The sequence below is a fragment of the Rhinolophus sinicus genome, linkage group LG01 (assembly GCF_036562045.2).
Source record: "Rhinolophus sinicus isolate RSC01 linkage group LG01, ASM3656204v1, whole genome shotgun sequence".
In the NCBI taxonomy this organism is placed as follows: Eukaryota; Metazoa; Chordata; class Mammalia; order Chiroptera; family Rhinolophidae; genus Rhinolophus; species Rhinolophus sinicus.
In genome coordinates this window covers 78,033,465-78,047,709 of record NC_133751.1, presented here as the reverse complement: position 1 = coordinate 78,047,709, position 14,245 = coordinate 78,033,465, and the positions used below count along the sequence as shown (strand labels likewise).

Below are 14,245 nucleotides of genomic sequence, written 5' to 3'. Positions count from 1 at the left end.
GTTGGGGCCCTAGTGATACCGTTGTTTCCTCTGTTTGACAGCCATTTCATTCCAAGAGTTTACAGGCACTTTGGGGTGGGTGGGTGCCCGGGTGTTGGAGAGGGGCAGTGCTGGGGGGCATGAAATGGTTAAGTGCTGTCTTCACAGTTCCTGGCATTTCTGTGGAGGTGGCAAGCAGTGGTGGATTTTTTCCTGTTTAATTTCGGACGGGAACTACCTCTTGCCTAATATAAGTGTAAGCTTTGCCAGGGAACTTTCTGGCACTTAGTACAACGTGTAGTACAGAGAAGGCCTCCATAATTATTTGTTGCATGGAATCAATGTATATCATGTAAAGAGCTAAGTGCTGTGATGGAATCAAAAAAGTATGATACATTGTTATCATTAAGTTTTTTTCCCCCTCTGATACATGTTCTTTAAAAAAAAAAGTCATAATTGGCATAGTCTAGCTGGGGAGACAAGAATTACTGAGATCAGCTGAGAAGGGAAAATAGTAAGTGCTGTGGGAATTTTGAGGACAGAGCGTATGTTGGAATAACTTAGTCTTGTCTCCTTTATGAAGCTGGAGTGAGGAAGGGTCGTCGTGATCCTTGTGGTATGGGAATAGGTTAGACGGGTAGTAGGTGAGTGAGGGAGTAGGGGGCTTGCCAGGTCCAGCACAGCTGCAGGGAGTGCTGGGCAGCCGAGGGGTTCTGAGACCCTCTGCACCGTGCTGTGCCTCCTTCCCACCGTTACCTCTCTGTCCTGCCCTCCGGAATAAGCCTTGCTGGGAGTACAGTACTAGCCCTTTCTCTGTTTACCTCTATCAAAATGGCAACTGGGGAGCGCATTTTAAATTCATTATGTGGGAGAGCAGTTAGGAGAGATATACTCTGAAGTCCTCTGCCTCTAGCACATGTGACGAAAGGTTGGGGTGTCCTGTTATTCACTCCTCCAGCTTAGCTTTGCTCTCCCAAGTCTTCAGGGCAGGTGTCTTTGCTCCTGTGTCTTGTTACTCAGCTGAGGGAGCATCAGGACCACATACGTGGTGGGGGAGCTGGACACCCAAAGGATGTTTCCTGCCTTCTGCTGTACAGAAGGACAGCACCCTGTTTTCAAAGGATGTCAGGATGGTTTGCACACGATCCCAGAACACCTCATAAAATTACAAGCTTTCCTCTTACTGCGCTTTAAATTATTACTCTAGTAATGTTATATAATTTGAACTATTAGGGGAGTGATTTTATTTACTTAGACCTCTGTAGAAATTTAACAGTTGCTTTAATTTTGCACTTTCTAAGAGTTTGAAGACATTCTTTGCTATATTGAAAGTTAACACCTAAATAGGTAGTAGGTCCCATATCACTGTGTACACAAAAGCCTGGGCTTAGGTTTGAGTAAGTTGCCTGGATATGGACTAGATGTTACTGTGCTCTGGCTCTTAGCTTTCTCCCCACGACTTTGCACCTGCGATAAGGGTTAAAGAAGAAGAAATGGGGTGTCTTCCCTCTTACCCCATCCTAGGCTGCTACAATGTGATCTGTTTTCTCATCTTCCCTTCTTTGAAGGAGTCCTTTGAAGAAAAATGTGCTTCCTTAAGTGAGCCCAGCCTCTCCTTTATACTAAGAACTCTTAAGGATACTAGCAGAAAAGAAGCAAATTAAACTGAAAGCTCATGAGCAGCTCAGAAAAACAAAGACATGGCGTTTTGAGGCGTGATGGTAGCATGGCGTCAGCCATGGGCGATCCAGACCCAGCCAGATAATGTGGCTCAGTCTCGTCAGACCACGGCTTTTCTGCTGTCTGCTCGCGCTGCTGATGGTGGTGGTGCTGGTCATCAACGTCACTCAGGTAGAGGTGAGTACTCAGCATGCTCCTTCACAGCCAAGGGAACCACGTCTTCGGGTTTGGGGCTCACTCGCCTGGGAAATGTTCATCAACAGGAAACTTATCCTGGTCACAGGGCTTGTTTTTCATGAATTCAGTAAGTATTTGAGTGGTTATATATGGTGCTAGTCACTAAGGGTACAGTGGTGAAGCCGACGGACATGATTTCTTCCCTTATGGAGCCCATGTTCTAAATGTGCATGGGAGCAAGTAATAGTAATAAATAGTCATAATCGTGTACTATAATAATAAATGATCGTTAGAAGTTGTGAAAAATACTATGAAGAAAGGAAAACACGCTATTCTAGAGTGATGAGGGAAAGCCTTATCAAGGAGGGGACCTTTCATCTGACTCATGGCAAAAAGCTGAAGGAGGGGTGTGGGGGTGGGGGAGGAGGTGAAAGGATTAGAATGTGCAAGTGAGTAGCCACAATATGGTCACAGGGATATGAAATACAGTGTGGGGAATATAATCAATAATGTTGTAAAGATCATGTAGGGTGTTAGAGGGGCACTGGACATACCAAGGGATCACTGCATAGACTGTGTACATGCCTGACCACTGCTGTACGCCTGAAGCTGAAGTAGAATAATATTGCATGTCAACTATAATTAAATATATATATTTGTAGTCACAGGCTGTAAAGCACAGCATAAGGAATAGAGTCAATGGAATTGTAACAGTTGTATACGATGTCAGCGGGGTAGTAGATGGGGGGATGGTTATCTCTTTGTGAGGGGGATAAATGTCGAACTATTATGTTGCTCTGTACACCTGAAACTAATACCAAAAAAAAGAGGCTGAAGATACTCCTGAAGATATTTCAGGGAGGGAGTAAAGGCCACTGTGTGACGCTCAAGGGCAGGGATCCTGTCTTACTGAACCCCCACTAGTGCCTGGCACCGAGGAGGTACTTAGTATTCCCTTCCCCCACCTCTGCCACCCCCTGTATGAACTCCTATATCACCAAAATTTATGGAGTAGTTTCTATATAAAATGGTGCTGTCCTCTTAATTTTGTTGGCTTGTGGTACTTCTGAGGTTACAGGTCCAACTTAATTATGGTATTTCCTTGTTTATTGGGTTTTGCTATGGACTGAACGTTTGTAACGTTTGTATTCCTCAAACATCCCGGCCCTGTGGGAGGGAACTCAGGTTTCTGTAGTCTTTCATGCTTTCAGGTGGTTCTTTCCCCAGCCTCCAGTGGTTTCATTACACACATGTGCTCTGAAGTATTCTGCTGGATACTCAAGTGGGACCCTCTGTAGAGGTCCCTAGTTCTCTCTCTGTGCAGCTCTCTCCTCCTGTTCCTCTGTCCTGTGGATTCTGATCAGCTTGGTCTTCTAAGACTCTCAGCTCCATCGCATCAGCTTACGTAGTTCACCAGGCTCCACCTGGGTCCCCATCCCTGTGCTGCAGCTTGGATACGCTCTCGAGGCTGTAAGCAAAAGGCAATTACAGGTCCATCTTATTTCCCGTCTTTCAGGCATCATTGTCCTTTATGGTCTGATGTCCAGTGTCTGGAAAACCATTGGTTTATGTATTTTGGCTTTTTTATAAAAGTGTTTCAGGTAGAAGGGTAGATCTCACTGTTTCTCTGTCTTGGCTGGAAGTGGAAGTCTGAGGGACTTGATTTTGAGGGGAAGAAGGTAATAGAGAAGCTGGAGAGGAAAGGGGTTAGTGGACCAAGGGGAGGAGGAGAGGATGGGATCTAGAGCACAAATGGAGCATATGAGCATAACTTTATGTCGGATGAGGCACACGGTCCATTGTGAGTGTTCTTACCGTCTTATTATTAATTATGTAGGAGGAGTCATGCCCCCTCCTTTGACCTAAGAAGGAAAAATGTCATGATGTTTGGCAATGTAGATACATTTTTTGCTGGAGGGAGTTCTTGCCTGGAGAGGAGGTGGAAGGTGGAAGGAGGGTGGAGCCCAGGAGGTTTGCAGGAGTCTTCAGCTGTCTTGAATAGTTGGTGTGGCTACCCAGGGAACGAGAGTGGGAGTGGCAGTGGCCTAGGGAGAGAGGAACAGGACAGGAAACAGAGGGAGAATGTTGTGAGCACATTAGGCTTGGTTTGGTTCCTAATGGTTTGTTATATAGTAACAACTAAAAAGGAGAGGGAGGCTGGAACATTTCCTAAAAGGTAATCGACAGGTAAGGGAAAATCTACTTTTTTAAAAATTGAAATATAATGGACATATAACGTGTAAGTTTAAGGTGTACAATGTGTTGATTTGAATCATGTATATATTACAGTATGATTACCACCGTGGTGTTCGCTAACAACTCTATCATGTCTCATAATTATTATTTCTTTTTTTATAGTGAGGACAATTAAGATGTTTTAGCAAACAGTACTCTTGACTTATAATCACTATGGTGTACATTAGATCTCCGGGACTTATTTATCTACTAGTTGCAAATGTGTACCCTTAAACAACATCTCCCCAATTCCCCCACCCTCTAGCCCCTGTTTATATGAGTTCAGCTTTTTTAGATTCCATGTGTAAGTGATATATATTATTTATCTTTCTCTGTCTGACTCGTCTCACTGATAATGTCCTCAAGGTTCATCCATATTGTCACAAACACCAGGATTTCCTTCTTTATCATGGCCCCAAAATATTCCATTGTATGTATATATACCACATTTTCTTTATTAATTCATCCATCAGTGGACACTTACGGTGTTTCCATATCTTGGCCATTGTGAATAATACTACAATAAACATGGGTGTGCAGATATCTTTTGGATACCTTTTTCATTTCCTCTGAATAGATACCCAGAAGTGGGATTGCTGGATCATATGGTAGTTCTGTTTTTAATTTTTCTGGGGAATCTCCATACTGTTTTTCATAGCGGCTGAACCAATTTACATCCCACCAACAGTATACAAAGGTTCCCTTTTTTCCATATCCTCCCCAATACTTTTATCTTCTTTATGATGGCTATTCTAAGAGGTCTGAGGTGATATCTCATTATGGTATTGATTTACCTTTCTCTGATAATTAGTGATGTTGAACATCTTTTTTATGAATCTCTTGGCCATCTATATGTCCTCTTTGGAAAAATGTCTATTTAGTTCCTCTGCATTTGTTTGATTCGATTGTTTTTGTTATTGAGTGGTATGAATTCTTTATATATTTTGGCTATTAACTCCTTATCCGATATATGGTTTGCAGATATTTTCTCCCATTCATTCAGTAGGTGGCTTTTTTCATTTTGTTGATGGTTTCTTTTGCAGTGTAGAAGCTTTGTAATTTGATGTAGTCCTAAGTGCTGAATTTGCTTTTGTTGCTTGTGTTTTTGGCATCATATCTAAAAAATCATTGCCAAGACCAATGTCAAGGAGCTGCTGCTTCTGGGATTTTGTGATACTAGATCTTATGTTTGTTTTTAATCCATTTCAAGTTCATTTTTATGAGTGGTGTAGATAGGAGTCCAATTTTATTTGTCTGCATGTATATATACAGTTTTCCCAACACCATTTGTTGAAGACACTGTGCTTTCCCTGTTGAGTATTTGTGGCTCTCCTGTGAAATATTAGTTGACTGTGTATGTGGGGATTTATTTCTGGGCTTTCAATTCTATTCCGCTGGTCTATGTATCTGTATTTATGCCAGTATCATACTGTTTTGATTACTATAGCTTTGTAGTGTAGTTTGAAGTCAGGACTTATGATACCTTCAGCTGTGTTCTTTCTTCTCAGGATTGCTTTGGCTACTTGGAGTCTTTAATGGTACCATACCAATTTTAGGACTGTTTTTATTATCCAGTTGTAATGTTCCACTTGCATTTCTGATTTTATTTGAGTCTTCTAAAAATGCCATTGGAATTTTGATAGGGATTCCATTGAGTCTATACATGGCTTTGGATAATATAGATATTTTAACAATATTAAGTTTTCCAGGTCATGAACATGGGATATCTTTCCGTTTGTTTGTGTTCTCAGTAGATTTTATCAGTCTTGTAGTTTTCATTATACAGATCTTTCACTTCCTCAGTTAAATTTATTCCTAATGTTTTAATGTTTTTGATGATATTGTGAATGGTGTAGTTTTCTTTATTTCTTTTGCAGATTTTCCCCCCCTTTCTTCCGCTTCCCTCCCCACTCTGGTTCAAGCCGTTGTTTCTCAGTCTAGTTGTGTAGGACACAGCTCCCTAGCCCATGCTGGTATTATGAGCATTGCGCTCCCTCCCCCCCTCCCAGGCAGTCGGTCACCAGCCATTGGTTGGCTGCTCATGCTGGCTGCCAGCCACTGGCCGCTCCTGGCAGCACATGGCAGCTGGCAGCACATGGCAGCCCACAGCAGCACACAGAAGCCCAGGGCAGCTCACACCAACCTCTGGCTGCTCACGGCAGCCCAGCTCCAGGGAGAGCCATTGTTCACAATCTTAGCTGTAAAGGGCGCAGCTCAGTGGCCCATGTGGGAATCCAACTGGCGACCTCAGCGTTAGGAGCATGGCGCTCCAACCATCTGAGCCACCGGTCTCAGCCAGATGTTTAGTTCTTAATGTATAGAAATGCAACTGATTTCTGTATATTAATTTTATATCCTGCAAATTTACTAAATTTGTTGATTAGTTTCAACTGTTCTTTGATTGAGTCTTCAAGATTTTCTATATATAAGATCATATCATCTGCAAATAATGACAGTATTACTTCTTTTGTTCTTATCTAGATGCCTTTTATTTCTTTGTCTTGCCTAATTGCTCTAGCTAACACTTCCAGTACAGTGTTGAATAAAAGTGGTAAAAGTGGGCACCCTTGTCTTGTTCCTGATCGTAGAATAAAAGCTTTCAACCTTTCATCATTATGATGAAATGATGATAAGTATGATGTTAGCTGTGGATTTGTTGTATATAGCCTTTATTATGTTGAGGTATGTTCCTCCTATACCTAATTTGTTGATTGATTTTATCATGAAAGGATATCGTATTTTGTGATTTTCTTATGCATCTATTGAGATGATCATATTTTTAAAAATCATTCTATTAATGTGTATCACATTTATTGATTTGCATATGTTGAACCATCCTTGTATCCCACGGATAAATCCTACTTGGTCATGGTGTAAAATCCTTGTAACCTATTGTTGAATTCTGTTTGCTAGTATCTTGTTGAGAATTTTTGCATCTATAGTCATCAGGGATATTGGCCTGTAGTTTAGTTTTCTTGTAATGTCACTATGTGACTTTTGTGTTAAGGTAATACTGCCCTCATAAAATGAGTTGGGGAGTGTTTGCTCCTCTTCAATGAAGAGTTTGAAAAGGTTTGGTATTAATTTTTCTTTAAATGTTTGCTAGACTTCTCCAGTGAAGCCATCTGGTCCTGGGCTTTTCTGTGTTGGGAGGTTTTGATTACTGATTCAATTTACTTACTTATTATTGGTATGTTCAGATTTTCTGTTTCTTCCTGATTCTATCTTGGCAGAGTGTATGTTTCTAGGAATTTATCCATTTATTCTAGGTTATCTAATTTGTTGGTATATAATTGTTCATAGTGTCTCTCATTATCTTGTATATTTCTGTACTATTAGTTGTAATGCTCCTCTTTCATTTCTGATTTTATTTGTGTCTTCTGTCTTTTTTTCTTAGTGTAGCTAAAGGTTTGTCAATTTTGTTTATTAAAAAACAAGCTCTTAGTTTTGTTGATCTTTTCTATTGTTTTTATGGTCTCTATTTCATTATTTCCACTGTGATCTTTGCTATTTTCCTTCTTTGAATTTTGAGCTAAGTTTGTTCATCTTTTTCTAGTTCCTATGGTGTAAAGTGGGTTGTTTGAAATCTTTTATTTTTATTATATATGCATTTATTTCTATAAACTTCCCTTTCAGAACTGCTTTTGTAGTAGGTTTCCCATAGGTCTTAGTATGTTGTGTTTCCATTTTCATTTGTTTTGAGATATTTTTAGATTTTTCTTTTGATTTTTACTTTGATTCATTGGTTGTTCAGGAATGTGCTGCTTAATTTTCACATATTTGTAGGTTTTCCAGCTTTCCTCTTGTGATGTCTAGTTTTTCACCATTGTGGTTGGAAAAGATACTTGGTATGACTTCAGTCTTAAATTTGCTAAGACTGTTTCATGGCCTATCATGTGATCTGACTTGGAAAATGTTTTATGTGTACTTAAGAAGAATGTGTATTCTGTTGCTGTGGATGGAATGAAGTTATATTCTATAAATATCTGTTTGATCTAATGTATGGTTCAAGTCCAATGTATTTTTTGTTGTTGTTGTTTTGTCTAGATGATCTATCCATTGCTCACAGTAGGGTAGTGAAGTGCCCTACTATTAGTGTATTGTCTGTTTCTCCCTTCAGTTCTGTTAGTATTCACTTACTATATTTAGGTGTTCCAAATATACTAAGCAAAAATATGGTTGGGTAGGTATAGATTTATAATTGTTGTATATTCTTTTTTGTTTTTTTTTTAAGATTTTTATTGGGGAAGGGGAACAGGACTTTATTGGGGAACAGTGAGTACGTCCAGAACTTTTTTCCAAGTCAAGTTGTTGTCCTTTCAATCTTAGTTGTGAAGGGTGCTGTTCAGCTTCAAGTTGTTCTTTCAGTCTTAGTTGTGGAGGGCTCAGCTCAGCTCCAGGTCCAGTTGCCGTTTCTAGTTGCAGGGGCTGCAGCCCCCCATCCCTTGCGGGAGTTGAACCGGCAACCTTGTGCTTGAGAGGACGCACTCCAACCAACTGAGCCATCCGGGAGCTCAGTGGCAGCTCAGCTCAAGGTGCCAGTGTTCAATCTTAGTTGCAGGGGGTGCTGCCCACCATCCCTTGCGGGAGTCGAGGAATTGAACTGGCAACCTTGTGGTTGAGAGCCCACTGGCTCATGTGGGAATCAAACCGGCAGCCTTAGGAGTTAGGAGCACGGAGCTCTAATCGCCTGCGCCACCGGACCAGCCCCCCTTTTATATTTTTAATATCATGAGTTACCTCTTTTTATATTTTGTATTTGTTACCAAATTACAGTAACGATACTTATTTGTAATATTTTTTTCTTTAACTTTTATACTATAGTTAAGTGGTTAACACACCATTCTATTACAGAATTAGAGTTTTCTAAATTTGACTATATATTTATTTTTACCAGTTGTATACTTCTGTATGTTTTCATGTCACTGATTAGTATCTTTTCATTTCAGCATGAAGAACTCCTTAGAGCATTTCTTGCAAGGCAGGTCTAGTGATGATGAACTCCCTCAGCTTTTGTTTGTTGGGGAAAGTCTTTATTTCTCCTCCATAGCTGAAGGATAACTTTAGTGGATATAGAGAATTCTTGGCTGGCAATTATGGTTTTTAGCACTTTATTAAAGACATTATTACATTTATTAAAATTATTAAATGAATTTTCTGCCCCCTTCTCCCTGTCTTCTCTATCTCAAACCCGGATTATTCTAGTATTTGTACATTTGATAGCATCCCATAGATCACATAGGGTTTCTATGCTCTTTTTCATTCTGTTTTCTTTGTTTTCTTCTGATTATTTCAAAATTTCTGTCCTGTAACTCACTTATTCTTTCTTTCATTTGATCTACTCTGCTGCAGATGCTCTCTATTAATTCTTTCATTTTATTCATTGAATTCGACAACTCCAGAATTTCTGTTTGCTTTTTTTTATATTTTTGAGAATTTTCATAAGAGTTTATTTGAGCCAAATTGACAATATATACCAGGGAGCAAGATCTCAAATGCTGTCTCTGTTTGCTTCTTTTAATGATTTTTATCTCTGTAAATTACTCATTTTGTTCATGTATTTTGTTGAATTGTCTGTATTTTCTTGTAGCTATTTGAATTTCCTCAAACAGCTATTTTGAATTCTTTATCGGCTAGATCAGTATATTCCATTCCTTTGAGCTTGGTTGTTGGAGGATTATTGTTGTTTTTTGGTGATGACATGTTTCATTATTTCTTCACATTCCTTGTAGATTTGTATTGCTGCTTTTACATTTGAAGTAGGAGACACCTCCTCAAATCTTTACTAGTAGCCTTCAGCTGTGGTAAACTATTTGTTGATACTGATATATCTGGGGTTTTCTCTGTCCTCGTCTGGATACACCTGCTCCACACTTCTTGCTTCTTCTCGCGGCAGAATTCTTAAGCTTTGATGTCTTCTCTCTTATAACCCACCAGGTTAGCTGCTGTTAACTTGTTTTGTTTTCCAGATAGTGGCACTATAGGTCAAGTTTGTGGTTTCTCCCTTGCCCACAGATACTGATCTGTTTTTCCGGTAGTACTGTATTTACCGGACTCACATTTGCCCTCTCACGTGGGAGCACACGCAAGGAGCTAGTCTCAGTGTGTGGAGGGTAGGTATGAGTTTAGCACTCAGGGCGTTGGGGCCTTATTTCAGTGGTTTGTAATGGTAATATTAGCTATTAAGGAGAGTAATTTTTGGGTTTGCTTTGTTAATGTTATTTTTTTCTCCTTGCAGTTGAACCCATGGCTTAATGTAAGAGGCAGTTTCTTGGGTTAGGTACTAAAAATGATACTCACTCAATTTCCAATGTGTGTGTGGGATTTGTCCCATAGCTCTTGAATATTCTGTTCCCTTTTTTTCATTCTTTTTTCTCTTTGCTTTTTAGTTTGGAAGTTTCTATTGACAGAACCTCAAGCTCAGAGATTCTTTCCTCAGCTATGTCTAGTCTACTAATGAGCCCTTCAAAGACATTGTTCATTTCTCTTACAGTGTTTCTGATGTCTGGAATTTCTTTTAAGTTTTCAATTTTTATTTTAAATACATTTTTTTAAAAGAAGTTTTATGTTTACAACAAAATTGAGAGGAAATGTTTTGTGCCAGTCTCATTCTATTGATAATCAGTGTTGTGTCTGGACTGGCCCTTGTGGTTCATGTTATGATTGCAAGATGCACTTAGCAATAACCATCAGGAAACTTTGAAAAAAAAATAGGGTTTTTTACTCATAGGTCCTGGAGGGTACACTGTATGCTTGGGGCCGCACAGTGAGGTCACAGGTAGAGAAACAAAGAGAGCGCAGGCCTGGGGTTCTGCTTTTATTTGGATCAAGGGTGGGGGCCTGGGGTTTCATGAATTCACTCTTTATTGGTGAATTTAAAACATAAGAGTGAGAATTTAAAGCACGGGAAAAGAAAAGCAAGTGGCCCAGGTGGTCAGTTATCTAAATCAAAGATTCCTAAAACAAAGGAGCCTGAGGAGGAGGGAAGCCGCCTGGCTCTTAATATAGTTGTGTGGCTGGCAATGTGGTTTCTTGACATAGCTGTCTTTGATGGGGATGCCTCTTTGAAATGGATGCCTGGGCAATCAAAATTGAAGTCAGGCACTTGCATTGCAAAAAGAACACTGTCAGGGTTTACACTACACAAAAATTATAGAGATTTCCCATATGCTCCCTGCCCCCACACATGTATACCCTCCCCCATTATTACATCGCTCACCTGAATCGTACATTTTTTACCAAGGATGAATCTACATTGACACATTATAATTACCTAAGGTCCATAGTTTACCTTAGAGTTCACTCATGGTGTTGTACATTCTGTGGGTTTGGACAAATGATAATGACATCTACTCATCATTATAATATCATGCAGAGTATTTTTCCTACCCTAAAAATCTTCTCTGGTATGTTTGGAATTTCTTTTTGATTCTTTTTGGAATTTCCATCTCTCCTGACATTGCCTATCTGGTTTTGCATATTGTCAGCTTTTTTCATCAGTGCCTTCAGCATATTAATCATAATTTTTAAAAATTTCCTGATCTGATTATTCCAACATCCCTGCTATAGCTGAATGTTGTTCTCAGGCTTGATGTGTGTTTTCAAACTCTGGTTTTTGGCTTTTAGTGTGTTTTGTAATTTTTTGTTGAAAGGTGGATATGATATATTTACTGGGTAAAAGGAACTCCAGTAAATAGGCTTTTAGTGGTGTGGTGGTAAGCTGTGGGCATGATGAAGTGTCTTATAGTCCAATGGTTAAGGTCTCGGTCCATTAGTGAGCCTGTGCTTCTGGGCTTTGAATGCAAGTGCTTCTTAGCCCTCCCCCCATCCTTCAGTTGGGCAGAATGGTTAGAATGGGCTGGAGTTGGGTATGTCCCTTACCCCTGTTTGGTTAGGCGCTGATAAAACCCCAATAGGTTAGCCTCTGGTAAAATAGTTTCTCTTGAGGGCAAGCCTTGTTAAGAACAGAAGGCTCCTTTTCCCTTCTCCTGCTGGAAACATGAGAGGGTTTTTCTCCAATATTTACTGTGGGAATCTGATCAAGCTCCTGGAGGTAAAACTCACGAAAGTGTGGGGATCCCACTATGTCTCTTCCTCATCTTAATTTAACTGTGTTACCATACGGTAGCCCTGTACAAGGAGTGAGCTCTGTTTTTTGAAACAGTGTCATCCCAAGTAGTTTTATTAAAATTTAAATTGAAGCAAAGGTTTATTTGGTTGACTATAAGGACATTTATTGTATTTGTGGTTTCTGTTTTTGTGTCTTTCTCTTCAGTACTTGGACCATGAGACTGTTTCAGCCACATTCGTCGACAGTAGTGGACAGTTTGTCTCCTCCCAGGTGACAGGAATTAGCCGGAACCCTTACTGTGGCTATGAACACCAGACTCTGTCCAGCCGGGAGCGCGTGGAGGAGGACTCCTTGCTGGCTGCCTTGCAGTGGCAGGTGCCAGACGTGGGCTCAGTCCCCTTTTTGAAGAGCAGTGACCCTTCTTCCAGCTACTTTGTCATCTTGAACTCTGCAGCCTTCTTCAGGGTGGGAAGCCAGCTAGAGGTGCTTGTTCATGTACATGATTTTCAAGGCAAGCCCAAGAAGTATGGCGGAGACTACCTGCAGGCCAGGATCCACTCCCCTAAGCTGCAGGCAGGGGCTGTGGGCAGAGTGGTGGATTACCAGAATGGGTTTTACAAGGTGTTTTTTACTTTGCTCTGGCCAGGCAAAGTGAAAGTGTCCATATCTCTGGTCCACCCCAGTGAAGCAATCCGAGTTCTTCAGCACCTACAGGAAGAAAAACCAGACAGGGTCTATTTCAAGAGTCTCTTTCGTTCAGGAAGAATTTCTGAAACTACCGAGTGCAACGTGTGTCTTCCTGGGAGTCTGCCCTTGTGTAACTTTACAGATCTCTACACCGGAGAACCCTGGTTCTGCTTCAAACCAAAGAAGCTCCCATGCAGCAGCAGAATTAACCATTTCAAAGGCGGATACCTGAAGGGCCTCCTAACTGCTGCAGAGAGTGCTTTCTTCCAGAGGTACATGCTCCTTGTTCTAGGGGGTAATTTAAGAATGCTTTTCCACTGTCTTTGTTCCATTTAGACTTTTCTTGTTTTGATTATGTGCTGCTTATATCTCTCTGCACTTGGCCCAGTTCAGGAGAGGTGGTGAATAAGAAAATAAATGCAGATTTCTGTTTTGTAATTAGTTTTTTAAAAATGAAGCTTAGTGCTTATTCCAGTTCAAATTAAAGACCTTTTTTTACCCTTGAATTTATGTTTGTTTACCCTCATATCTGTGTTTTACTTCAGAACTATGTAGCACATCTATAGTTACATTAGCAAGATCACTTATTTACAGGACAGATTAAAAAAAAAAGATCATTCAAGAACAGAGCTGCCAGAGGTCCTGTAATCAGTACAATGTGTTAACTTCATCTAATAAACTAAAAAAATTTTAAGTGACATTTCAGTTGTTAAAATCATATAAACATTCATTGATAGTACTAGAATATGGCAACATTGCTCGGTTCATTTAATGATATGCATGGGAAGCCAGGAAAACCACAGCAAACTATATCTATCTATCTATCTATGTATCTGTCTGTCTGTCTGTCTGTCTATCTATACATATATACATATATACATATGTATGTTTGTTTTTTTTCCACCCACTCTTTCACCTCCCACCCCACCTCCCCGTCCGGTAAAAGCTGTTGTTTCTCAGTCTGGTTGTGTAGGACACAGTTCCCTGGCCCATGCTGGTGTTATGAGTCTTGCTCCCCCCCACCCCCCAGGCAGTTGGTTGGCTTGCCGCTCACAGCAGCTCATGGCAGCTCTCGCCGGCTGCTGGCTGCTCACACTGGCTGCTTGCCACTCACTCTGGCCACTGGCCACTCATGGCAGCACACGGTAACCCAGCCCACGGCTGCTCACGCTGGCTGCTGGCCACTCACGCTGGCCGCCAGACGCTCATGGTAGCACAGCAGCCTGGGGCAGCCTACAGCAGCTCACGCCAACCTCGGGTTGCGGGCTGCCCATGGCAGCCCAGCTCCAAGGAGAGCCATTGTTTACAATCTTAACTGTAGAGGGTATAGTTCACTGGCCCAGCTTACTGGCCCATGTGGGAATTAAACCGGCGACGTCGGCATTAGGAGCATGGTGCTCCAACCACCTGAGCCAC

General features: G+C 40.8%; 1 protein-coding gene across 2 annotated transcripts in view; it reads left to right on the top strand.

The window, feature by feature from the left end:
• The window catches only part of NXPE3 (neurexophilin and PC-esterase domain family member 3), a 48,417-nt gene that overhangs the window by 15,919 nt on the left and 18,253 nt on the right, over positions 1-14,245 (top strand). For both annotated transcript variants that reach the window (XM_019711215.2, XM_019711219.2), the window contains exons 4-5: positions 1,548-1,836; positions 12,347-13,101. In XM_019711215.2, coding sequence (XP_019566774.1) covers positions 1,744-1,836; positions 12,347-13,101 — 848 coding nt within the window. In that variant the 5' untranslated portion in view covers positions 1,548-1,743. The remainder of the gene's footprint in view (positions 1-1,547; positions 1,837-12,346; positions 13,102-14,245) is intronic.